The following is a 22,925-nucleotide window of genomic DNA, read 5'->3' as shown; positions in this document are numbered from 1 at the left end:
ACAATTTCGTACTTTCGTGTGATTGTGGATGAGAAAATAAGCGCGTGTGCAATTTATGAAACATTCTTTTAACATTACATACATACATACGTACATTTAGTGATTAGATTTATCCAGTGAATTTGATCGACGAGAAAAGTATTCGAAGGAATGTCGACGTTGTTTCACAACGAAAATTTCATGTTTTATCTGAATTACGTAACAAAATCGTACTTAGATTTGTTATGCAAAACAAAAAAAAAGAAAATGAATATGACTTTCTTAAAAAGGAGATTTGAAAAAATTTTTCTCGATCGATCTCTATATATATATATATATATATATATATATGTATATATATATATGTGTGTGTGTGTGTGTGTAAATATACATGTGTGTGTGTGTGTGTGTGTGTGTATTTGCATATACATATACATATAAATAAAATAAATAAAATAATATACACCGACACTTACACAAGGAAAAATACACGAATACGCGAATGTACATACCTAACATTGCACTAATTTAGTATTGCCGCTGAGTATTACAACTAGTCACATAAGCCAAAAGTTTGTTACTCTCATAAAAGTTTTCTTTTTTTCCAGTTTTATAAATAAAGAAGGTTTAAAAGCCCATACAAATGATGTATATCGCACGATTTTATATTTTCGTGATTGCTATCAATCTTATCCCTTGTTAAATGTTTGAATCGAATGCATCGTCGATCTTTCAAAGAGATTCAATGCATGAAAAAGAAAAAAAAGAAAAAAAAGGAAAGAATGAATTCTGTCTTTTCATTTATATACGTAAAGTTCGAAGTCGAAGTAATCGCACAATCATCGTACGTTTAGTATTGCATGCAACTGCCATAAGTCTTGCGATAAGCGAACGGAGAGTCGTGCGCATTGTGCTGTTGTACGTTTAGAAAGTTACTCCAAAGTTATTTCTTTTTATCGTTAAGGAAATCTATTTTATTTCGATACTCTTTCCGATCGACGTAAAAAAAAAAAAAAAAGAAAAAAAAAGAAAAAGAAAAAAAAGAAGAGAAAAAAATAGGATTTAACATTATTTTCTTTTGTGACTTCGTTGACGAAACGTTCAAAATGTCGATCTTCATTTCCCTTTTTCCTTTCTCTTTCGACACGATCGCTTGATGACGTCAGTTTATATACCACATTGACTACAAAAAAGGATCGTGCTAAGAATTCTATAAAGATTTTATTGATATTGGTACGTACTTCAAAATTCATATAAAATTTTAATTATCAATCAGGATCGAGTTTCGTTTAAGGAAAAAGAAATGTATATCATTCATTTATCAAAATTATTCATACGTTATGTTTCATTATTTTCATTCATCGAAAGAATATAACGTAAACGTAAATAATTCGAGATAAATCTGAAATTTTAAATAACGATAAGGAAAAAGGAGATCAAGCTTTACGAAAAAAAACGAGAGAGAGAGAGAGAGAGAAGAATAAACAGTATTTGATTAGAAAAAAATTCTTTTTATATTCCGTTTCGCAAATTTCATAGATCGAACGGATATCGAAGCATAAACACGCGGTGATGTAAAACTTCTTTCGCCGGCGTCTCAGTGTTAAAGACAAATAAACAATATTAATATCTTTCGATGGTCTTTCACGCATGAACGCGAACGCAAATACGAAGCAAGTCTCTTAGCATTCTTAGTCGAGTTTTGCCAGCACGTCACTCGCGATATGTAACTTGTCTACCATTTTCAAATAGAAACTCAAGACGTTTTATTCTGACTGTCGTAACCGCGCTAATAAGTAGGTCTCACGCCGTTAGTCTTCACGAGGAAATAGCCGAACCAAGTTATCGTCGTCGATCCGAAATTATTTGGATGGATAACAAACACGAAAAAAGAAAAAAGAAAAAAGAAAAAAGAAAAAAGAAAAAAAAAAGAAATAATCAAAGAGAATCCTCTCGTCTTTCTCCCGAACGAACTTGAACTCGTGAAGAAAGAAGGAATTAGTCTCTTTACTTCTTATAGTATATCGTCGTCAGTTTTGTAACGTTACGTTCTGTAAAGATATCGAGCAAGGAAGGACTTCCATTGAAACACTTTCTTTGCGGTTGCACGTTACAGGATTGATACGCAAGAAGACATTGAGAACGATCGTATAGAACAAGTTTAGATCGATGGAAGAGGATCAAGGAATAATGTGGACAAAAGTGATCGTCTTAATTCTCATATCCCTTTTAATGATTTTCGAAGTAAGGACGAAGGAGACGTGTAGCTTGGACAACGAAGATGGTAATTTAATTGTTATAACATATTCTCTTTATAATAAATCCCTTTAACAATTATGTAAAGTCTCTCTTAGAAGAAGAAGAAGAAATTAGATTTCGTTCGTTCGATTTGATCAGATTTCCAACAGTCTCACGTGGGGTTGATCATCTCACCAATGATGTCGGAATCAATGATTCGTGAACTCGAAATTTATTGGAATCATCCAAAGTATCGATCGGATAGCGACAGGATCGCACTTTATACGGGTGATCCAGCGAATGGATCCGAACCGATTCTCATTTTGGAACCAAAATCTTCGAGTGGTATAAAGAGTACAGGAATTCAGGCCGAATATCTTCCTACTACGAATTTGACCTATCACAGGGAGTGTCTCAGTGCGTTTCGAAAAAATTATTTTGTTCTTTTTTTCTTTCTTTTATCAATTTAAGAACTTTAAAGGGTTAATCGTGTGTTTGTGTTTAGAGTATCACGTTGCTTGGCTGAGGAATGGTGACCTGAGAAAAGTGAATTGTCTCGAAACACGCCCCAATTGGATGGCCGAGAGAAAAGAAATTCTAGGTCCTCTTAAGATGAACAAAATATTTTTACCAGGCACACACGATTCAGCGTCCTATGCGATCCACGAACGGGCTGATCGAGAGAAGATTATTGAGAAATACGTTATAACGCAGGTGAAAATGGCATTCGCGTGTCGATTATAAATTCTCTTTCCCCTACGTTCGATTCGAGCAACGTTCGAGATTTTTCATAGCTTTCAGGACATAGACGTACTCGCGCAATTGATATACGGAGTACGATATTTGGACATTCGAGTTGGACATTATCCTCTCACGAATGAAATCTGGTGGGCTAATCATGGAATCGTACAGTTGATACCATTACGAGTCATCATCGAGCAAGTGAAACAATTTCTCGATAATACCGAGGAGATCGTGATCTTTGACGTTCAAGAATTTCCAGTTGGTAATTATTATTGATGTTAAGGTGTCGCTTGAAAAGAAACAATTTAACTGAATACTTGTTAATCATCTTAATATGGGACACGTGCCTGACTTCAACAGGATTTCATAAAAACTTGTCCATACATCAGCAGTTCGTTAAATATTTGGAGAAACAATTTGTGGGTTACTATTTACCTTACAAAACCGGTTGGTTCACAACATTGAATACGATTTGGTCCTCGGAAAGAAGACTGATTATCGGTTACGATGAGAAACAAATTCTCAGCTTTTCCGAAAGCCTTTGGCCTTGCGTTACCCATCAATGGGGTAACGTTCAAACTATCGATGATCTATATAGATATCTTAATCGTATCGAAACGTCGAGTCTCTGGTAAATAGATCCTTGATTTTGAAAAATTTTCCCTTAACCCCGATTACCACCTACAATTTTGGTATCTTCCTTTCAGGGATTACAAAACAACGCCAAGATCAGCGATGGCGGAATTGACGCCTAACATGTGGTACGTGATTTCAAACAGATTTCAAACAAGTCTTCGTCAAATGGCCGACAAAGTTAATGCCAATGTCACGAATTGGTATGCAACAAAATGGCAATATACAGCTAACATCGTCGCGGTTGACTTTGTAAGGGGTTCTGGCATCGTTGAGACTTCCATCGAGTGGAATGATCGACGAAACTCAAACTGTTAAAAACAGTATAAAAATATATTTCAGCTTGAATCCATTTGATTATACTGTTTACTGATTTCACTTGATCATAACGCTTAACTCTTTTCTCACATATTGTCAACGAAATAGCGATATAGACATTTTTTCTGTCTTTTATTATTAACTATTTTAATTGGACTAGCCCATTCTTTTTCCTCGTTTTATCTCAAAAAAAAAAAAAAAAAAAAAAAAAAAAAAAAAAAAAAAAAAAAAAACGAGTCATATAATACCTGTACTTTTTGCGTGACAAAGAGATTTCCGGCGGAAGAAGAAATAACAATACCGTCAAGGAGATCAATAGAAATACCAAGTCCTGGTATTTTGCCAGATATCAGTTCATCGTTTGTCACGGATAATGACGGTTGTCGATAGAAATAAAAAATAAACTTGTTTACCGCAGCACCAATCCCTTGATTGAAATAATAAGTAAAAGAGTAAAATGTTACGATTAATGATATTTATATCGATTGTTACATTGTTACTTTCGGATAAAGTAACTATGACAAGCAATACCTTTCTCTGTCGAAACAATCAACAGTGTACGTTTCTTGAATACTGTCCAGATAAGATGATTCTCATGAAAAGAAATGAACTTCCAATACACAGGTACATTTGATGCGTCTTGATAAAGCAAAACTTATTGTAAAGGCCTTATAAACTTGATTACAGTTTCCGTCAATCGATATGCGATTATTCAGGGTTAAGACCAAAAGTGTGTTGCGATATAAGTTATTCCCCTAGGTCGATATTACCCGAACAAAATATAATATCACTTCTAGAGTCAAAATCGAATAGCAAATGTGGTAAAAGTCTTATTAAAAATAACATTGATATTTTTGGATCTTATCCTTTCTTAGCTAGAATAGGTTTCATAAGTAAGTATATTATTTGCCATTCGTATAAAGTGCATTTCAAATTTCTACTTTAATTCTATTTCATTCAATCGTAGATTTGCAAACAGGACACATGAAATATCCATGCAGTGGTACGATTATAAATGAGAGAGCAGTAATAACAACGGCATCCTGTGCACTTGCTAATTCTCAGATATACAAATTGTATCCAGAGACATTTAATGTAATTTCAAAAGAGTAAGCTGTATTAAACGTTTAATCGTTATTTTTTTTTGTTTTTTCCTTTTTAATAATAGATACGCCGTAGCTGTTGGAGAATTTAATACCGAAACGGATCCAGACTGTAATCCCTTATTTTGTGGTCATAAGATTCAACATTACAATATATCCTATATAATAAAACATCCAAATTATTGTCCAGACACTTTTGCAAATAATATAGCATTAATTCGTTTGGAAAAACCTATACATTTTGAAGGTAAATAAACGAATAAATTCATCTTATAATCAAATAAATAAATTCTTATAATCAATAATAAATTGTTATATACAGTAACGGCACAACCAGTTTGTCTATTACCGAAAGAAATTTATATTAGAACAGGTTCAAATGCCGTATTAATCGGCTGGGGTAAATTATCGAATCAAAAAGGTATATAAAAAGAGCGCGAGAAAGTAATAATCGTTTGAACATTGTAAATTTCTTTCAGATTTGTTGACTATGCAACAAGAATTAAAGATGATATTGTTACCTAAAGAAAATTGCATGGACTTTTCAAATCAAGGATATTGTGTAGAATTGTGTGCTAGCGGAGAAACAGAACCTTGTTCGGCTTACAATGGAAGTCCTCTATTGTATAAATATGGCGATACATATTTTTTGGTAAATCGATTATTTCTTACTTGTCAACATACATTTATAATATGTAAAGTTATGTTTTGAAATTGTATCTATTTTATGCCTCCAGGTGGGAATTCTATCCTATGGTTCAAACTGCGATGAGAAATCAAATTTACCATTGGTTTTCGTAGATGTACAAAAATATGCGAGGTGGCTTTTAGAAAATCTTTAAACGCTTTATACAAGAATACTTACAACTTGATTTGCCTTAAAATCTAATTGAAATACATACATATATTACATTCGTTCGTTTCCATTCATATCTCGAGGGCTGCCTCTATTATCATTTATGTTTAAATATATTTAAATATTTGCCACGGGTCATTTCTTTAGCCTCTTCCATGCCAAGTTGATAGGCCAAATCGTGTAATTTTTTGACTTCTGATATGAGTCCTGTCATGGATAAATTTCCCAATTCTATAATAAAAATGATTTTGACACGCACCTACTCGTTAAGTGATCTAAATTTTCTACCTTGTCGATTACTTACGATGCAACTGATTTAGGTCATCTGCCGTTAATCCGGATGCCCAAGTGGCTGGCTCCAATTGCGGTGAATTTTGAGCTACAAACTCGTTGACACCTGGAACTTCATCGGTCGCTAATATATATGATATTTTATGCTTTTAAATGGAATAAACAATACCTAATAATTAAAATTAATAATTATGCGAGATCAACTTACTTTGCTCTGGCCATAAATCTGGTGATGCTCGATCTAATTTTTCTAAGCTCATAAGACTTTCTTCTACGCACGTCAGATCTATTCGTAGAAAGATCGAAAATAAATACCAGAGCTTTTCCTTTATATTATGCAATATTATTAACGGATGTACGACGATTTAATGTTTTCATAAATGCAAACCCCAGTAGGGTGTTAAGGGATCAAAAGAAAGAGAGGAAAAAGGAAAAAAAAAAAAAGAAAAAAGAAAAAAAAAAAAAAAGAAGAAAAGAAATATGTATACCTGTTTGGTCCGTAGGTTCATCCGTCGCCATGTTGTTAGTGATTATTATTCAAATGGTTCATTCGATAAAGTAAACGTAAAATTAGAAATAACATCGGAAATGAAAACGAGACGAGGAGGATGGAAATGCACGTTCACGAAAATACACCTTTTTGTACACCTTTTTATTTCAATTAAAAACATAAATAATAATTCTTGAGAAGAAGCGTAAATTAAGAATTGTCTTCGTGTTTCCGCAACTTTTTAGCCAAATCAATTTGTTGTTGAAGATTATAGATATTTTCTATTTTTCGGCGCTGTTGTCGTTCGATATCTCGCAATACACCCTCATGAAGTTGTTCTCTTAAGACAAAAAAAAAAAAAAAAAAAAAAAAAACAAAAAAAAAGATGCATATAACGAACGCATATAACCTCAAATCGAGAAAATATATTAATAACGTATATTTACCTGTCATATTGTTGTTTATAATGTACATAACCTATTATACTGAAAGATACTAGACAACATGTCCCGAAGGTGAGCTTGGCTAGCGTTGACATTGTTTTTCTTTTTTTCTTATTGCCTATTTCAAAAAGATACTCTTCGTAACAATCGCAAACAGAAGTTATCGAATGTCGTTAAGTCAGAACAATCGATCAATCGACGCCCGAAAGATCTAATCGATATATTATTATATTGTTACATCTATCGTAAGAACGTATACACACAACAAAAATTATTCGAGAAATAATTCGTTGATTAACTCGGTAATAATATCGCTGCCTTTTTTTTTTGTTTAATCATTTTTAGTTACAAAATAATACGTGATGATGGTGATTAGTCTGACTTTTACATATTTATATAATTTTTATTTTGCAACGCTTCTAAAGAATTAAATGACGTGCGATTTCAAATACATTACAATGCAATCTACATACGCGAGATATGTACAATTGAGTGACGACAATAATATATAAATTAGTAATATATAAATTAATAATAACTTTACGATCTATATTTATAGTCTATCACTGGATATTAATTATAGAATAATATATCGTAATAAAACTTGTTAGTGTCGTCTAAGATTTGTTAGTTGGCAATAATTTGATGTAGCATGATTATGTATATTGCATGCTGTATATTGTATATGATCACATTTATGTAGATATTTCTAAAGCTTAAAAAAGAGAAGTATTGATAATTGTTATGTGGAAGTAAAATAATATGTTATTTGTAGGCACATAATAAGGATTACATTCGTCTCAGTAAAAAACTATCATATTTACTGCGTCACGGTGCTATAAAAGAAGGATTATCAATCAGGACAGACGGTTTTTCACCGATAGATCAACTTTTGTCTGAAAAATTACAAGGATATACATTGGAAGACATAAAGAAAGTGGTAGAGACCAATGATAAGAGAAGATTTATACTTAGGGAAAATAATGGTAATTGGGAAATTAAAGCCACTCAAGGTCATTCTATAAATAATATCAATAATTTATATTTAAAGCAACTTGATCATGTCGATTTTGATATAATACATGGTACGTACTATAGAAATTGGGAAAGCATAAAGTTAAAAGGTTTGTCTCGCATGAGAAGAAATCATATTCATTTCTCTAAAGGATTGAATTTCATATGTGGATTGAGGAAAAGTGCAGAAATTTATATTTATATAGATTTTGAAAAAGCAAAAAGAGAAGGGTTAAAGTTTTTCGAATCAGAAAATGAGGTAATCCTCTGTGCTGGTAATGACGAAGGAATTATAGAAAGAAAATATTTTTTAAAAGTTTATTCAAAGAATTGGGAGATATTGGATTTAGATTAAATCCGTAAGATAAAAAACATTTTAAATCGCGTCTTTGTACAGATAAATAAATGCCTATATATGAGATGCATATGTTTGAGTATATATAAATAGTAGCATTACAAAAGGATTAAATAATGGCAACTTACTGTGAAGTTTGTTCTTTGCAATTAAATGACGATTATGCATTTAGAACTCACTTGACAGGCAAGAAACATTTAAGAAATTATCAACAAAAAGAATTTCAAAGAAAGATACTTGAAAATTCTATATATGTTTCTCCTATACCAAGATACATTACTGCATATAAGTTAATAGAGTTTTTTCTACAATTTGGCTCTATTGAAAGTTACAAAATTGGTCCAAATCATGTTATAATAACATTCGATAAGAGGTAAGATGGAAAAGTTTTAGCAATCGTTTATATTGATTGATTTAATTGAATACATAATTTAATATTTTTTCTTTCTTTTTTCCCCCCCCCCCCCCCCCAACCACAACCAAAACCATCACCCTTCCCCCTTTATAAGAGAGCCCGTGGTTTATTTGCTAAACAATCCAATCTGGATAAACAAAACAAAATTGGATATTAGAAAAAGAATATTGAACAGTACGTTTTATACATTATATAATACTATAGTCGCATATATTATTCCCTCATACTCATTAATTATATAATTTGAAATATTTCTTTTAAGATACAAAAAGGGAGTGTAATACTAATAATTCAACCGAGGTAGCGAAAGTTATAGATTTTGACTCTATAAAGAATATATTTGAGGAGGAAATTACATTTAACAGTCAACTCGATGCATTTTTGAATGCAGTACTTCTTAGCAATACCGAGGTTGAGACACGATACGAAAGTATCTGTAAATCTTTAAGTATTATATTTGCGTCCGTATTTCCAAATTGTCAAACGTATAGATTTGGATCTACATATACGGAACTAGGATTTAAAGAATGCGATTTGGACATCTATATGGATATCGGTAAAGTTAAATTAATAAATCTTAATGAATCTTAAATCAATAATTAATAATATATTTTAATTATAATTAATAGTTTTGATTTGGACTTCTTATAGGTGTGCCAATATGCGATACAGGAAATAGTCCTTGGTCGATGAAGAAGGTATTTAAACAAGTAAAATTTGTCATGTACAAGATGAATAAAATATTCACTGACGTAGTGCCAATACCAAAGGCAAAAACTCCTATTATAAAATTTTATCACATCCCAACAAAGATCTCTTGCGATATTTCCTTTAAAAATGGTTTTGGGATATATAACAGTAAGCTTATAAAACACTGTTTGTCACTTGACATGAGATTAAAGCCATTGATAATAGTGATAAAGTATTGGGCAAGACAATATAAAATATCCGGTTGTGGAAAAATATCTAATTATGCATTAATAATGTTGATCATATTTTATCTACAACAAGCAGAACCATACGTACTTCCACCTTTAAGGGAATTTCAGAAAACGTGTATACCAATAATTAGTAATGACTGGCAAGTGAACTTTGATGAAAATACGGTACTGCCACCAATTACCAACAACAGCAATATACCACAACTTTTACTAGGCTTTTTCGAGTACTATCTTAATTTTCAATTCAAAACATATATCATTTGTCCCTGGGACGGTATATTACATACGAAAGAGGAATTCGCCAGAGTGGACAATTTGCCAAACTATATGGCACGATACAAAAATATTGCAACAACGGATGATCTTAAGCTTGACATTAATAAATTGGTTTGTATTCAAGATCCTATTGAATTGAATCGTAATGTTGCAGCTTCTACGTCGCAACAGGTCATAACGTTATTTCAAAAGTATTGTGAATTGGGCGTGCAAATTTGTACGACGGAGCATGCAAACAATTACAAGAATCTTTTAGAATCTTTATTTAGTTCAGTTTCTAAACTAGAAAATGATCAGATTCAAATAGTGGTAGCAATATATGCTGGGCCATATCTGAGTATCGGTTTGCCGGATAATTTTGAAAATCGTGATGATATAATTAATAAAGAACAATATAAAAAAGATAATTGGTATTTTATAATATTCAATCTAGTGAAAGATATTTTTGAAAGAGTGTACAAATTAAAAATAGAAGTACTTTCTGCCGATAAAGAAGCTAAGCAACAAAAAATTGAAATCCTATCGGATGTACATACGAAAGAACATCAACAGTTTTTGTTGCACTGTACGGGAAGCGAATGTACGTGGTCTAATAGGAAGTCTGGTGTAACTCATTTAAGTTCTACCATGAACGCTTTGGACAGAGAAGCTAGCATATCGGACAATGTGCTAGAGGAGAACCGTAGAAGAGGTCGTCTAAGAGAAGTAAAATTAGACTTTATATGTAAATTTGAGAAGAAAGATAATCCGGTGCACGTCCAATTAGAGCTAAATAACAAGAACAGCGGAGTGAAACTTTTTAAAGAATTTGGATATTTAGTTAGAGACAAAATACGAAAAATTGCTATGAATACTTTAATGCATATGCAACAACATGGAATGCATTACTAACTGATATCTATTATGCTCGATTGTATTAATAAACGTAAACATTTGAAATTCGATAATTTGTAGGAATTTGGTATTGGAGAAGGACCAAAATATTCCAACGGCAATTATCTTATTTTCTTTGGTTAAATATGATATTGATACATCGAGAAAATGTCTGGAGTTTACAAATAATTAAATAAAAAGAGACAAGATATTGTCAATTGACATGTATACATATCATATTTTCTTAATATCTATTTTTTAGAAAGATTATTTTTCTACGCAAGAATAATGATTCATCTGTAGATCTTTTACTTTTTTCTTTTTTTCTTTTTTTCTTTTTTTCTTTTTTTTTTTTTTTTTTTTTTTTTTTTATTTGCTCCCCCTAAGAAAAAATATACATTAATAAGAAACAAGTCATGAAAAAAGTCGTCAATCATTGTCAATCAGCATTCGTGCATAAAAACTGTATGAGCGTGTGTGCGTGTGCGTGTGCGTGTGTGTACCTTTCAATATATTTAAATTTCAACAGAATTCGAATCGCATTATTTGTGTGTAAATTAAGACTGATCGATCCCGATCTTTGAATCATAATAAATATAAATATTTACTTTTTTTCTTTTTCTTTTCTATTTCTTGCGAATAAAACTTTGTTAATCCATATTATAATAATAATTACTATTGATAATAAGTAATATGAGAGGAATTATAGGGAAATAAGGAATTTGATGTTGATCATACAAAACACTAGTTCAAGTAGAAGATTAGTTGGTTGGATTTCTTCTATTGGTAATGAAAATGGCGCAACTAGTAATGTGTCGAGTATTTGTCGTGTTTTCAATCCTTTGGATTTAAAGTGTATAATATTAGTGTTCTCAAAATCTAGGAAAGAACATGAATTGGCAATTGTTTATTTAAATATATCATTACGTCTCGTTAATACCATCGTTGGAATTAAGATAGGTATATATAAAAACAATATCGATTCATCCAGCAGAGAAACAAAATAAAGACAGATATATCTGGCTGTGAGTTAATTACGATTGCGCTCGTTTTTAGCAGTGAAAAGCATGTTACCTTTGTCGAATCGCATTAAATTCCTATTTATGTAGCGTTATCAGAAAAATATGTCTGACTGCATGAATAGTCGAACAGATCCGAAGATCGGAAATTTAACGTAGCAGCGATTTAACGAGTCATTGATGGGTCTCTTACCCTTAATAAATAATGTGAAAGAAGAATAGAAATATATCATAATCCAAATTCAAAAGATTCCCCGCTGAAACTTGAAATATTTTATGCTCGGTGTACTTTGCAGTTACGAATCCTGATTTCTTTATTTAACATATAATATTTGAGCCAATGCTTAATGAAAATTGTAGACCATACATATTTCCATGTAGCTATTTTCTCTGACCTTGTATCTATTGTAAATAAGTACATACTATTTGTAAAAGTTAACGCTTTGCCTGTCTTTGTCTTAAATACATTTAAATTTTAATAAATGTAAGAAGCTTTTTAAAATGTACCAACCTTCTGTATTCTCCTATGTTTACAAAAAAAAAAATTGAAACCTCACGGAATAATTACAGTTTTTAAGCGAAATGAGTGATATTGCCAAGATGGAAGAATTTTATACAAAGACCATCAAAGTGGAGATAGATGCAGAAGCAGACGATTCATTGCTAGAAGATCAATCTAATATTTTGAAAAAAGGGACCATTATCAAAAGTACCAATGAAGATGTGCAACGTGCTATCGAAGGTCTCAAGGAAATACCCGATGAAGAACTTCAAGAGTTCTTAGACGATGACTTTATGGAAGGTCTCAATGTTGTTGATGCTTGGGAAGGGGAGGAAGACAGGAATCGCGAGGAGCAAAAACCTCGTGTTAAAGAGCACGAAGAGAGGCAACTATCTAGGTAGCGATTCTTACTTTATTAAGAAAGATGGTTTTTTTTTTTTTTTTTTTTTTTTTTTTTTTTTTTTTTTTTTTTTTTTTTTTTTTAATTATAATTATCAGCTTCAATCTGCTACTACCTTTAACGTATTGTTTTTCTGACATTGGAAAGAACGACTTGGTAAATAATCATTAGTATATCGTTGCCAGTGATCACTACTTAGATTTCTGCTTGGAATCCTTTATTTTTTTTGTCTTCTTTATTCGCAAAAGAAAAAGAAAAAAAAAGAAAAAAGGAAAGAGAAAAGAATTAAGCTAAAAAGAAGTTACATCTGATTTATCGTAAGCCAGTGACATTTAGCAAAGAGTGATAGAAAGAATAATTATAGGGAACGCTATCGCAGAGAACGTAAACGGTCTTACAGTCGTGAGAAACCGAAACGAGAGGAAAAGAAACGTGAGGAAATTCGCCGTGACCCATCCAAGAGCACAAAGGACATAGAGAGAGATAAAATGCGTACGAAAAGGGACAACGAGAGTAAATTGTTGGCGGAAAAAGAAAAGGCCATAAAGCACTTACTCGATTCCGACAACGTAGTACCACCAGGTACCGAAAGTGAAGCTATTCAGAGTATCACGGAAAAACAAAACGAGGAACGAGTACAAATTCGTAATCGAAGAAGTAGAGAACGTCGGAGAAGTCCTGAAAGACCAAAGTTAAGTCCAGTACGTAGAAAAAGTTACGATCGATTTAGAGCAAGCCCTCATAGAAGAATTTTGAGTCCTGTCCGTCGTAGGACGCCCTTTAGAATGAGCCCAGAAAAAAGGAGAAGTTCTCCGAGAATAAATTGTGATCGTAGAAGTCCTCTCGTATTGTCGCCCGAAAGAAGAAGAAGTCCGTACAGGCGATTGAGTTGGGAACGAAGATTAAGTGCGGATAGGAGATGGAGTGCCGAACGACATAGAAGAAGAACGGAAACGCATGAACGGTAAGAACATTGAGTTTATATATATATATATATATATGCATATATATATAAAAATACGTTAGACCGATCGCGCGATATGATTGAGAGTATGCCCCCCGCCCCCCTCTATTAATATCTCGAGTTATTAGGACATTGGAAATAATGAGAGAATATTTAAATTGTAACTTTGAATTGTCAAGACGAAGAAGTCGATCTCGTGATCGGCAACGAAGTCGCAGCGTGGAACGTTTTCGAAGAAGGTCCCGTTCGCCGATTAGCAGGAGATACAGTCCAAGACGTCGGAGTCGTACGCGTAGCAGATCGTTGGAACGACGTACCAGGAAACGATCGCCCTTCATCAACGAACTTGCCAGACAATTGCGAAACGAAGCTATGATATCGAATTCTACGTATATATCAGCGTCGTCGATGGAAGGAATATCACCGATCATGAATGCACCTGTATATACGCAAGAGGGAGAAATTCGAGCACCATTGTCGCAGCCTTACATGCATCAGGGTGGACCACCGACGGCAGCGCAACCCGCGCCACCACCACCACCACCACCACCGCCACCACCGCCACCACCACCGCCACCATCATCATCATCATCATCATCATCATCATCATCATCATCTTCCGTTTTACCAATGTCATCGGGTGTGCCGCAATTTATGAATTTCGATATTCCTGCACCACCGTCGTCAATGGGCTTCGACGGTGGTACTTTACATCCAATGCCGCCTGCTCATTATTCCTCCGGACCCGTAATGTACAATCACAATACGGTACAAACGAATGCAGGAATGACGAGCCAACCAGGAACCAGAGTTAACTTAATTCCTGCGGCGCAACAAGTTACGCCACAGCCAGTGCCTGCGCCAGGAACGATGGATCATACGGCGGTCATGGGATACGTTCCGCAGCACGGTTTACCTCAGGTCGTTTCACACCTGGACCCATCCAACGGGAATCCTGCAAACGCCTCCGCGATCCTTTCGCCGTCATCTCCAAACTACAAAGACCATAGGACATCGTTATCGTCGCACAACGGATATCAGCCTCGTGAAGAACGCTTGAAGACTCCCGAACCACCGGTCATCTCCGATACCAAAGTAAACACTTTATGTATCATAGCGATAATATTTCATTTATTCGTTCGATCGTCAATGTAAGCGTGAAATTACATTGTTGTTATTTCTTCGGATTGATAATAACATAACGATGCATTTGTCCGATTGTATTACATTCGCACGAGATACACATAATTACATTCTACTAATGTCCGTTTCCATTTCATATCCGGAAAAGCTATTAATTCATTACTTTAAATTTAAACTTGCAGCAATTTGAAAAGACCAGCTTGTCCAGTCTACTGGAAGCGTCTGTTTCCGCTAAAGGTGCGAGTATGAGCTTTTTTTCTTTTGTAATCTAACGAATACGTAAATCAATTTCAATTCGTACGTCTTTAACATGATATTAATACCGTTGCATTTTCTTTTTTATATCCTTTAGATTCGTCTAGTCCTCCGGTCTTATATCCAGGTGAGAATTTTAATGTTAACGATATTAAAGTGCTTCTTCCAATCGCGTTTTGTGCCTTGAGTGATGAGTATATCACTGCGATTGCTTATACGTTAACCGGTATACGTTAAGACGGTATGAAAGAAAGAAAAAGAAAGGGAGACGAGAGAAAAAAAAAAAAAAAAAAAAAAAAAAAAAAAAAAAAAGTGAAACGTAACGCGACGCACATTGTATTGTCGCGTGATTAACTCTCCCTTGAGGAAGACACTCACGAAGCATGAAAATGATATGAAAAATAGACAGTATAAACACGACCGATATATTCTTCTCGTATTAATCGTAGGTGGAATTTGTTTTTTCCATCGTAGGATTCAAGCCAGAAATACTACGGCATTGCGAGGAAGCGCTACGTGAACTTCCAATCGAAGATCCACGTTTAAAAATGAAGGGAAGATTTTTCTTTGACCCTAAGAAGGGAGATGGTAATAACAAGTACGAGGAATATCCTTCGAATTCTATACTCTTGCAGAAAGGCAATAGGATATGTTGGGAGGAGGAAGATGCGGTACAACAGTACAATGCCTCTGTGACAAAGCAAGCCGTGCAAATGCACCAAAAGATTTGTCAAACCGAAGAGATCGAAACCGATACAAAGTACGTGGAAGCGCGCGTCGATATGATCGATTTTCAGATGCAAGTATATCCAGACGACATTGAGGAGTCAATCAAAGAACAAAGGAGATCTATCATGGATAGACTCGATTGGAAGATACGAGAGAAACATCGAGAGACAGATGACTTAAGGTGGAGCTTAACGAATTCCTCACAAAAACGTTTGTGGAAGAAGGGATTGTCGCCTGGTAGGAGATCGGTCGAACGCGAGCATCATCTCGAAGCCGTACCATCGCCCGAACATCCATCGAGAAACTTTAAAATGAACTCCCCTATGAGAAGTAGAGATAGCTATTCTAATCCTAGGGGATCGTTTCGCGATAATTACGTTCGCGACAGATATTCGCCGAATTGCGGACGTTCGACGAACATTGACGATTTTCGCGAGAACAGAAGTGATCGCAGTCACGGCGAAAGCCCGATGAAATTGGAGGATTCCGAGGAAGATTCGGACAATACGTTTACATTCCAAAGAGATATATTAGATTGGTATGGAAAAGGAAAACCGTTTCGAGGGAAGACAACCAATTCGACGAGAGGGAAATGTTCGGGAAGTAGACCGTCTCGTAGACGATGCGATTTCAACAAGTTCTAATCTCATGTAGATTGTACGTATGGTAGATTAAATATATTGGAAATAATTATACAGTCCGTCGTATGGTACGAAATCGATGGTTAACTATGTAAAGATCAGACTGTATATTGTTATTTAAAAAACAAAAAAGAAAAAAAAGAAAAAAAAAAGAAACGAACAGACCGAAACGAAATAATAATAATAACAATAATAATAATAATGATAATAATAACAATAATAATAAAAATAAAATCGTCGCGTACATATATAAATATATATATATATATACATATATTTATATATATATATATATATATATATATATATATATATTGACGATCAATTGTACCGTTCGACACGAGTCTCTAAGGATAACATTTTTTTCGACGCGTAAAAAAATACGCGAACCCGTTGACTAAGTGCGTGCATGAAATTTCCAAAAGTGCGAGGATAGAGGGAAAACACGATTTACTTGCTCTGCACAAAGAAAAAAAGAGAAAATAAAAAATATTGTAACACGGTGCCTATGAAAAGCATCGAGTCGCAATCTGTTTTTTTGCCATAACTCTTTTTTACATTCTCTGGTGGCCTTTTTATTCCGTTTTTATATCATTTTACCAAAAAGTCAACGTGCGAACATTTTTTTCATATCGATCGCTTTTGCGTATAGTTGTCGCAAAAAATCGGTTGCATCGACGTCTTACGTGACTATCGTATATCGTTCGAAAAGAAAGCCAGGAAAAGTGTTTTTAATGCTATGGAAAGATTATGTTTTTTCAAATATACATCCACATCGATGATCTTTTATGCGTTTCGTCAGTCATTTTACGATCCCCGATACTATTTATACCGTCGTTGCCATTCTATCTAGTTACGCTTACGCAATTGACTTTTTTCTACGGCAATGTATCGATCGCAGATATATATGAAAATTTCTTTTCCTTTTTCAATTGAGATAATTGATATTCGACTGATAAATCGAAGGAAACGCGACGAGATAGGTTATCGATCGTAACGTATTTTTCGACAAATCAGAGATACTCGTTCGAAACTCGTCATTACGAGAGAAATGTACCAATAGGAAATCTTGGAATCCTTCGTCGCGAGAAGAGACGCGATTGGTCGAGGTCGTTGATTGGACGAATATAGTTTAGAGCGCGTGACCAAAGGCGAACGAAGGTTGGTAGAACTTGGACGCAACGTAGCAAGGCGAGAGGCTTAACGAGAAAGAAAGGAAAGAGCGAGGAACGCTAGCGCCAGCGGTCCGCGCGACGGCAATTCGAGGAAACATTCGGCATGGATCCAGCTCCATGTTCGGCCGTGAAAGCGATGCGGTGTCCCCGCGGTTAGGGCGTAAGATTCTCGTGTCTTTGGCGAGAACGTGGTGCGTTTTGTACGGGTCGACCGGCGAATCGGTCGACGTAAAAGGGCGCGCTATCGCACGTAAATCGTATCGGGAGTTCGGTACACGTTGGTGGTGGGTGTGCGCGCGTCGAGGTAGAGCGGCGTGGCGGAGCGACTCGAGAGACTCGTGGAGAGGAATACGACAAGAGGAAGTAGAAGTGGAAGAAGAAGAAGAAGAAGAAGAAGAAGAAGAAGAAGAAGAAGAAGAAGAAGAGGAGGAGGAAGAAGAAGAAGAAGAAGAAGAAGAAGAAGGTGGTGGTGGTGGTGGTGGTGGTGGTGGCGGTGGAGGAGGAGGAGGAGGTAGTAGTGTTGTTGGTCGATTTGGAAAAGAAGGAAAAGGAGAACCGCGAGGTGTCTCGAGAAGAGGAAAGAAAAAAAGAAGGTTTGTCCTCGTCGACGTCCGTTCGTCTTCCTCGTCACGGCGGAGTTACGAGGTGTTACGAGGCTCATCGTCGTCGGCCGAAGGGCTCGTCGTCGAAGCGTGTCGTCGTCGTCGTCGTCGTCGTCGTCGTTGTCGTCGTCGACGGTGACGCCGGCCGCGGCGGCGCGTGGTGCGAGGACGAGGTGAATGCACGGCGGCCGCGGTGTGTGTGTCAGTGGTGTGCTCTCGTGTCTTCGTCGCTCGTAGAAACCCGCCAAAAGCCGCGGCCGCGAACAAGCACCACTAAATTTAGCAGTGGTGTGTACGACAGCTGGACCGTCGTCGTCGTCATCGTCGTCGTCGTCGTCGTCGTCGTCGTCCTCCTCCTCTTTGTCGTCGTTGTCAGTGAAAACGAAAGTGTTCTATCGAAGAAAAACGAAAAAAAGGAAAAAAGATTGCAAAGGAAGATAATTAACAAGAAAAAAGCATTCTTGATATTTGTACATTGTGCCGTATTTCTCGTACGGACATTGTACCGTTTTGAGAAAGTAAAGTATCGTCGCAACGTTTCTGGACCAAAATCAACGCTATTACGAAAAGCAGTAGTAGCATCGTTAGGAGCAGTAACAGTAGCAGCAGCAGCAGCAGCAGCAGCAGCAGCAGCATCGGCGGCGTCAGCGCACGACGGTGGCGGCTGCGTTCTGTTATTATTTTGCCGCGGTGCTTTTGACCCTTCGAACCGGGCGAGTTCATTGCGGCAGTGTCGCGGGGGTGTTTGCCCGACGTCTAGCGCACCACTCGGCAGCAGCAGTAGCGGCGGCGGCAGCGGCGGCGGCGGCGGCGGCGGCGGCGACGACGGTAGCAGCGGCGACGGCAGCGGTGGCGGCGGCGACGACGGCAGTGGCGCCAGAGGACGACGTCGCGCGAGCGCGTCCGCTCGCACTCGCGCTCCTTTTGCCTCTTTCACCTCCTCGTGCCCGATAACCTATCGGGTAATAGCGCGAGAGAGCGCCGCCTCGAGAGTAGAAGAGGAGCCGTCTCTTTATCTTCTCCTCTCTTGCTCTTTTTCTCTCTCTCTCTCTCTCTCTCCGCTCCTTCTTCGAGACGACGCAAGCACCGCGGTGAGAAAGGTGCGCTGCGGAGTACCACGTGATACGGTACAACACCTCTTTGCCTCCTCTTTGTTTTCCTTCTTGCTCTCTTTGCCGTTGTCGTCGTCGTCATCGTCATCGTCGTCGTCGTCGTCGTCGTCGTCGTCATCGTCGTCGTCGTCGTCGTCGTCGTCGTCGTCGTCGTCGTCGTTGTTGTCATCTTTAACAGCAGTGATAACGGTAGCAACGTGAACGTCACATCAACAGCAACACACACATCGTTTATATCGTAATTTTCGAAGTGCGAACGAAAACAAAGAGAGGCTACGTCGATGATGATATCGTCTATTCTCTTATAAGAATAAGACAACGAGACAGCAGCAACAACAACACAACGCAACAACAAAAAGCAAAAGTTATCAGTAGTAGCAGCAACAGCAGTAGTAACAAGAAAAGCGAGGGAAGGAAGGCACGAGACGCGTCGCACTCGGGAGTGTCCGCCGCGTGCGTTGGTGATCGACGAAGAAAGAGAAAGAGAAAGAGAGAGAGAGAGAGAGGAGAGGGAGGGAGGGAGGATAAAGAAGGAGGAAGATAGAAGGGGGACGAGGAAGAAGGAAATAAGCGAGAGAATCATCCTCGCTAGTAGTACTCTCTCTCTCTCTCGCGCGAGCGCGAGCGTTAGAAGACACAGGCAGGGAGGACAAAATTAACGGCTCCGCGTTCCATCGTCGACGTCGTCGACGTCGCTGACGTCAGATCCCGCGAGTTCCACGTGCGCGCGTGCTACTCGTGTTTGTTAGTGTGTCCTCCTGATTGTCGTTGTGTGTCGTATCGTGTCGAGTGTGTCCGAATTGCACGATCTGTCAGCGGCACGCCGTTTTCGTCATATATATCGTCATCGGTTGGCTCGTGGAAGGAGAAGACGGAAGTCCGACATTTTAAACGCGACGACGAAGATACACACAGGTGTCCACGTGCTACGTTAAACGCGCGACAGGAATAGAGCGCCGGAGAACGATATCGCAGGAAACAGTTTCTACTGACGGTTATTCGATTTCATGGCTACGACCTGATTATTCCTTCGTCGAGGCTCGATCGGACAAAAGGAAAGGCAAGTAAGCAAACGAACGAACGAACGAACGAACGAACGAATAAGTGAGCGAGCGAGCGAGCGAACGAGCGAGCGAGCGAGCGAACGAACGAACGAACGAACGAGCGAGCGAACGAACGAACGAACGAACGAACGAACGAACGAGCGAGCGAGCAGTCAGGCGGGCGGTCGAGCGGGTAGAAGGGCGGGCGGACAGGCAGGCAGAAAGAGAGCCGCGAAACAGGAGGGTAGGAGTGAGTGCGGTGTGCGCAACGGTGTGTCGTGTTCGGAGGAAGGGAGAGCCGAAGAAGAAATCGGGACTTTCGGTGCGCGTCGCGCGCGCCTTGACCAAGCGTGCGACAAAGAAAGAGAAGAAGGAGTAGGAGGAGGGAGCGGGGAAGGAAGGAGGAAAGCACCGCCGTCCGAAGGCCGAGCGTGTGTGACAGTTCGCCTTCCGTGGTCCGACTCCTTCGTGTTTCGTGGCGGCGTATCGCCTTTTTCTCCGCCTTGTGTTTTTCCACTTCCGCGTGTTGCGTGTTGCGTATGCGTGCGTGCGTGCGTGCATGCGTGTGTGTATCCGTGCTGTGTGCGTTTATCCGATCCACCCTCTCCGTCTTACATTTTGTTTTCTTTTTTCCTCCCTTTTTACGTTCCTAGTGTCAGCACTGCCAGCAAGCTAGTGTGCCGCTGTTGTCGTCGGTGAAGTGCTTCGCAAAGAGAGAGAAAGATATATACATACACACACACACACACACATTACATATACGTATATCTGTATACGTGCTGTATTATTATTATATTTCGGTGAGACAAGCGCGCGTGGCCTCGAACGTCGTTGTGTGTTAGTGGAAGAAGAGGAAGACGACGAAGGAGGAAAGAGGAGAGGAAAGAACGAAGGGGAACTGGCGAAGGTGGTGGTGGTGGTGGAGAAAGTGGAGAAGAAGAAGAAAAAGAAGCAAGGTGCTGGTGGACGACGCCTCTCGAGTCTTCTTCGTCGAGCACCACCGAGGTATCTTCCTTTCTTCTTTTTTTCCTTTTCCTATCTCTCTTTCTCTCTTCCTACTTCCTGCATACAAACGCTCACGCACGAACCGTTCGTCGGTCTCGTACGAGAAGCCGACCGCGTGTTCTCTCACATACATACGTACATACATACATACGTACATATGTAGGCGAAGGAACGCGCGCGCTCTCGTGCGGCACTAACCGTTGCCGTCGTCGTCGTCGTCGTCGTCGTCGTCGTCGTCGTCGTCGTCATCATCATCATTACCGTGTCGTCGCCGTCGTCGAGTTGAGGTTAGGTCTGCCAACGGACGAATCGCTATCGTGCTGCGTATTTCGAGGCGTACGTATCGAAGTGGACGATCGAACGAAGAGTGGAGAAGCGCGTGCGACTCCGCTCCTATGCGCGATCCTTTCCTACGGTAAACTTCCGTTCGTATTCTCTCCCATGTTTTACGTTTCTACGTCTTTCTCTCTTTTGTCGACAAACTGCGAAGTTTCATTTTACTCTTGTCTTTTTTCCTTCTCCTTTGATTGATTCGACGGGCCGAAGTGTCGACGACAACGTCGTCGTCGTCGTCGTCGTCGTCGTCGTCGTCGTCGTCGTTGTCGTCGTCGCGCACACCGCATGAAATCTCGAACGACACGTACGCGAGTTTTGGGTGAAAGTTCGAGAGTGTGCGCCGTTGTCGTCGTCGCTGCTGCTGTGTCTGCTGCTTTGCCGTGCTGCTGCTTTACTGCTGCTACCTTCAGAGGTTAAGTCACTGTCCGCCAGAACTTAACCTCAAAAATTATCGATGAAACGTCGTGGTTTCGTACTTTAATCGTTGTCGTAATTCTCGTAATTGTCGTGCGATACATTTCGATCTTTCCTTACATATTTTCTTTCTTTTTCCTCTAAATAAAGAACGAGAAAATCATTCTCGTGAGATTCTACGCTCTTTCGTATTGTCGCGCAATCGTATGCGCGCGCGTTCTCTCTCTCTCTCTCTCGCTTTCACGGTAAGTCGCACGTAGCAAGTACGTATGTACGTCGTCGAAGCTTCCTGTGTCGTTGATAGATCTCTCCTTATCGACGCGGTACGCGTCTCGATCTAAACGAATACCATTCGAAGCTCATTCCTCGATCTTTGCTCTTTTCTTTTATGTTTCTTTCTTTTTTTTTTCGTCGTTCGTTCATTGTTTCACATCGAACGTTACTTTTCGAACATCGATCTCTCGATAGCGAGATAGCTTTCGTTGTAACGATAATGAGAAATATTCCCCGACGGATGAGTCACGCACGTGGCGCCATTAGAGGAAAGAAAAATGGAGTACGACGTGTTGTACCGCGTGTCACGCCGCTATTCGAAGAGAACTTGCTCGTTAGTGTC

The 22,925-nt window shown here is 38.2% G+C and overlaps 7 protein-coding genes across 18 annotated transcripts in view; 6 read left to right on the top strand and 1 right to left on the bottom strand.

The window, feature by feature from the left end:
- The window catches only part of LOC124947564 (PI-PLC X domain-containing protein 1), a 7,075-nt gene extending 2,966 nt beyond the window's left edge, over window positions 1-4,109 (top strand). Inside the window, exons 1-7 of one of the 3 annotated variants that reach the window (XM_047489903.1) lie at window positions 1-1,212; window positions 2,096-2,263; window positions 2,377-2,634; window positions 2,723-2,931; window positions 3,019-3,223; window positions 3,322-3,592; window positions 3,669-4,109. The exon at window positions 1-1,212 is cut by the window's left edge and continues 2,966 nt beyond it. In XM_047489903.1, coding sequence (XP_047345859.1) covers window positions 2,149-2,263; window positions 2,377-2,634; window positions 2,723-2,931; window positions 3,019-3,223; window positions 3,322-3,592; window positions 3,669-3,912 — 1,302 coding nt within the window. In that variant the 5' untranslated portion in view covers window positions 1-1,212; window positions 2,096-2,148 and the 3' untranslated portion in view covers window positions 3,913-4,109. Of the gene's footprint in view, window positions 1,213-1,376; window positions 2,264-2,323; window positions 2,635-2,722; window positions 2,932-3,018; window positions 3,224-3,321; window positions 3,593-3,668 lie in introns of those variants that run through there. The other 2 variants (XM_047489905.1, XM_047489904.1) reach the window with 2 other exon arrangements.
- Window positions 4,110-4,295: 186 nt separating this feature from the next.
- Window positions 4,296-5,893, top strand: LOC124947575 (venom protease-like). The gene is given in 7 exon segments (XM_047489922.1): window positions 4,296-4,536; window positions 4,600-4,864; window positions 4,867-4,988; window positions 5,081-5,262; window positions 5,338-5,436; window positions 5,495-5,667; window positions 5,753-5,893. Coding segments are annotated over 7 exon segments (1,113 nt in total). The 5' UTR covers window positions 4,296-4,369; the 3' UTR covers window positions 5,858-5,893.
- LOC124947581 (protein lin-52 homolog) lies at window positions 5,837-6,847 on the bottom strand. 6 transcript variants are annotated; one of them, XM_047489930.1, is made up of 4 exons: window positions 6,651-6,847; window positions 6,371-6,448; window positions 6,176-6,286; window positions 5,837-6,102 (listed from the first exon to the last, which is right to left on the bottom strand). In XM_047489930.1, exons 1-4 carry the CDS (start codon window positions 6,679-6,681, stop codon window positions 5,969-5,971), a joined length of 354 nt encoding a protein of 117 aa, XP_047345886.1. In that variant the 5' UTR covers window positions 6,682-6,847; the 3' UTR covers window positions 5,837-5,968. The 6 variants fall into 6 exon arrangements, with proteins under 6 accessions (XP_047345886.1, XP_047345889.1, XP_047345887.1 ...); XM_047489933.1 differs by having other exon boundaries at window positions 5,837-6,078; XM_047489931.1 differs by having other exon boundaries at window positions 6,176-6,274.
- Window positions 6,848-7,334: 487 nt separating this feature from the next.
- On the top strand, window positions 7,335-8,464 carry LOC124947579 (tRNA 2'-phosphotransferase 1). Of its 2 annotated transcripts, none has more exons than XM_047489927.1 (2): window positions 7,335-7,463; window positions 7,871-8,464. In XM_047489927.1, exons 1-2 carry the CDS (start codon window positions 7,458-7,460, stop codon window positions 8,462-8,464), a joined length of 600 nt encoding a protein of 199 aa, XP_047345883.1. In that variant the 5' UTR covers window positions 7,335-7,457. The 2 variants fall into 2 exon arrangements, with proteins under 2 accessions (XP_047345883.1, XP_047345882.1); XM_047489926.1 differs by lacking the exon at window positions 7,335-7,463 and adding an exon at window positions 7,708-7,794.
- Window positions 8,465-8,580: 116 nt separating this feature from the next.
- On the top strand, window positions 8,581-11,581 carry LOC124947559 (speckle targeted PIP5K1A-regulated poly(A) polymerase-like). Its single transcript, XM_047489881.1, has 4 exons — window positions 8,581-8,837; window positions 8,974-9,053; window positions 9,142-9,435; window positions 9,531-11,581. The coding sequence occupies exons 1-4, from the start codon at window positions 8,581-8,583 to the stop codon at window positions 10,985-10,987; spliced, it is 2,088 nt and encodes a 695-aa protein (XP_047345837.1). The 3' UTR covers window positions 10,988-11,581.
- Window positions 11,582-11,718: 137 nt separating this feature from the next.
- Window positions 11,719-17,406, top strand: LOC124947554 (serine/arginine repetitive matrix protein 2-like). 2 transcript variants are annotated; one of them, XM_047489872.1, is made up of 7 exons: window positions 11,719-11,929; window positions 12,559-12,887; window positions 13,255-13,854; window positions 14,034-14,949; window positions 15,180-15,234; window positions 15,350-15,379; window positions 15,727-17,406. In XM_047489872.1, exons 2-7 carry the CDS (start codon window positions 12,571-12,573, stop codon window positions 16,623-16,625), a joined length of 2,817 nt encoding a protein of 938 aa, XP_047345828.1. In that variant the 5' UTR covers window positions 11,719-11,929; window positions 12,559-12,570; the 3' UTR covers window positions 16,626-17,406. The 2 variants fall into 2 exon arrangements, with proteins under 2 accessions (XP_047345828.1, XP_047345829.1); XM_047489873.1 differs by having other exon boundaries at window positions 11,719-11,994.
- Window positions 17,407-20,613: 3,207 nt separating this feature from the next.
- The window catches only part of LOC124947560 (serine/threonine-protein kinase minibrain), a 44,946-nt gene continuing 42,634 nt past the window's right edge, over window positions 20,614-22,925 (top strand). The window contains exon 1 of one of the 3 annotated variants that reach the window (XM_047489882.1): window positions 20,614-21,559. The gene's annotated coding sequence lies outside the window, so the exon portion shown is untranslated. Of the gene's footprint in view, window positions 21,560-21,949; window positions 21,975-22,015; window positions 22,308-22,925 lie in introns of those variants that run through there. The other 2 variants (XM_047489884.1, XM_047489886.1) reach the window with 2 other exon arrangements.

The sequence above is a fragment of the Vespa velutina genome, chromosome 3 (assembly GCF_912470025.1).
Source record: "Vespa velutina chromosome 3, iVesVel2.1, whole genome shotgun sequence".
NCBI classification, from domain to species: domain Eukaryota; kingdom Metazoa; phylum Arthropoda; class Insecta; order Hymenoptera; family Vespidae; genus Vespa; species Vespa velutina.
This window is presented reverse-complemented; position numbering and strand designations above follow the sequence as displayed.